This window comes from Mauremys mutica, chromosome 1 (genome assembly GCF_020497125.1).
Source record: "Mauremys mutica isolate MM-2020 ecotype Southern chromosome 1, ASM2049712v1, whole genome shotgun sequence".
NCBI classification, from domain to species: domain Eukaryota; kingdom Metazoa; phylum Chordata; order Testudines; family Geoemydidae; genus Mauremys; species Mauremys mutica.
Window position 1 is genome coordinate 88723089 of NC_059072.1, and position 2276 is coordinate 88725364.

At 42.2% G+C, this 2276-nt stretch overlaps 1 protein-coding gene across 1 annotated transcript; it reads right to left on the bottom strand.

Annotated features, from left to right (window-relative positions):
* Positions 1 to 289: 289 nt before the first annotated feature.
* LOC123350948 (histone H1-like) lies at positions 290 to 1102 on the bottom strand. Its single transcript, XM_044989904.1, has one exon. It carries the CDS (start codon positions 1095 to 1097, stop codon positions 444 to 446), a length of 654 nt encoding a protein of 217 aa, XP_044845839.1. The 5' UTR covers positions 1098 to 1102; the 3' UTR covers positions 290 to 443.
* Between the last annotated feature and the right edge of the window lie 1174 nt (positions 1103 to 2276).

The window sequence follows — 2276 nt, forward strand, 5'->3', positions numbered from 1 at the left end:
AGAAATGGCCACCTTCCTCCCCTCCCGTTACCCAATAAGCATGATTCGTTCCCCTCCTTTTTGGGGTTTTTTTTCCCCTCTGCTGGGTGGGGTAGGGGAGGAAAACTGTTTGGCTACTAGTGATCGTGAATTTGGGCCGATCCTCTGGATCGATTTTAATACACCCCCTCCCTCCAACTATAAATGAATCAGCGCCCCGCATTTTCAAGAATTGATACCATGTTATTTCTTGTCGCGGGCAAAGAAGGAAAATGTTCGAAACCGGTTATAATTGTATATCTCCCTCTTTTCTATTACTTTCGTTTCTGAAAGTGATGCGCTTCATGAAAAGCAACCCGAGATTATTGAAATTAACCTGGTGTTTCAGCTCCTCTGGGAGAGGGTGGGTGGCTCTTAAAAGAGCCGTTGGATTTCTCTGCGTGGCAAATTTCTTTCTAGCCCTTTTACTTCTTCTTGGGCGCTGCCTTCTTAGCCTTCGTGGCTTTAGCCTTCGTCGGCTTGGGCTTGGCCGCCTTGGGCTTCACCGCCTTGGCCTTAGCCGGGCTCTTGGCTGCCTTCTTAGGCTTGGCGGGTTTGGCCTTTTTCGGGCTCTTGGCCGGTTTTTTAGCTGCTGCAGCTGCTGGTTTCTTGACTTTTTTCGGGCTCTTTTTCACGGCCGCAGCCTTTTTGGGTTTCTTGCCGGCGCTGGCGGGTTTCTTGGCAGCTGGTTTCTTAGGCTTTGCCGCTGGCTTCTTCTTGGGAGCCTTTTCCTTGGTCTCACCAGGCTTCTTGTTGAGTTTAAAAGAGCCGGATGCGCCGGTGCCTTTGGTCTGCACCAAGGTGCCCTTGCTCACCAGGCTCTTGAGCCCCAGCTTGATGCGGCTGTTGCTTTTCTCCACATCGTAACCTCCGGCGGCCAGAGCCTTCTTAAGAGCTGCCAGCGAGACCCCTTTGCGCTCCTTGGAAGCGGACACCGCCTTGGTGATCAGCTCGGTCACGCTGGGACCTGGAGGCTTGCGGGCTTTAGAACTAGCTGCTGCCTTCTTCGGTTTTTTTGTTGAAGTTTTTGCTCCAGGAGCGGAAACAGCAGGAGCTGCAACAGGCGCCGTTTCCGACATAGTGATGAGCGTTTTCCAAAAATCAGAAGAGAAAAAAAAACTAGACCCAGAGAAGGGCAGACGGCTGGTATTTATAGAGAGGAGCTGCTCTGTGATTGGCGCACTAAAGAGCCCGCCCAGCTGAAAGCAAAAAGGTCTCTTCTCCCCTCTCTGTGTTTCTTCGGAGTTAAAAAGGGGTACTTTTTGCAAAATATATATTACCAAATCACCCTATTTCTTAGCTGGGTGAAGGGGAGACAGAATATTTTCATTCAGTAGAGTTTCCCATAGGAGAGACTAAAGATGAGCTAAAAAAATGCTAATAAACCCCGAGACCTGGAGCTAGAGAGACCTCTGAAGAGGGAAACTTTTGTTTTTCGTTGTAAATTAAAACCATATCACTGTCAATAAAATCATATATACAATTATATCTCATTCTTTAGACTGTTTTCTCCAAATCAAGGTATAAAGCCAGTTATTTGAAGTAATGTTGTCAGCATAAAATGATTTCAAAAAGAAGAAAGTAACACAAGCTCATCCTTGTGCTTTGAATAAGGATTAAGAATTGGCTCTCTTAACCAAATCTTCTACCCCCTAAAACACTTAATTCTGTTGAAAATCTCCATTAATAAAAACAACAGAGAGCTGATCAAATATCTCAGGAGGGATGTTTATGTTCCAGGAATTGTATATAAAAGTTGTTGTGCTATTTTACCTTTCTAGGTATTTCAATAGAAGATTAACAAGATGCCATTATTATTTTGTAAATTTCAAATTGAATGTACTGTATTGCTCTTTAACTTAATTTTATTCCAAGAAAGTCACTTCTGTTCATTAAAAGCAGTGGCCGTTTTTTTAAATGGTAGTGTTCTGAATTTTAATTTAAAATAGAAGAACTATTAGGGTGTTTGTTTCATTATGGTCTGTTAAAACTCATAGAAAGTCAGAAGCAATGTTTCAGTAAAAAAACTAAACCATATGGAGAATTAAAGATCAAAATCTGATCAATTAGTGTTTTTTTTCTTTAGCATTAATATATTATATGAAAATGGCTTCTGTAGTGAGGAAAATCAATGTTAACAGTGTGATTTAGTCATATCTGTATTACATGAAGAACTGAATAAGATTTTTAATCTGTTCTGCAACATTACTACAAGATGATTCACTCTTTTGTTCTTTTAAAAGTGATGGGAGCATTAA

Excerpts from the sequence above, each read along its gene's own strand:
- LOC123350948 (XM_044989904.1), bottom strand. The coding sequence starts at position 1,097 with ATGTCGGAAACGGCGCCTGTTGCAGCTCCTGCTGTTTCCGCTCCTGGA.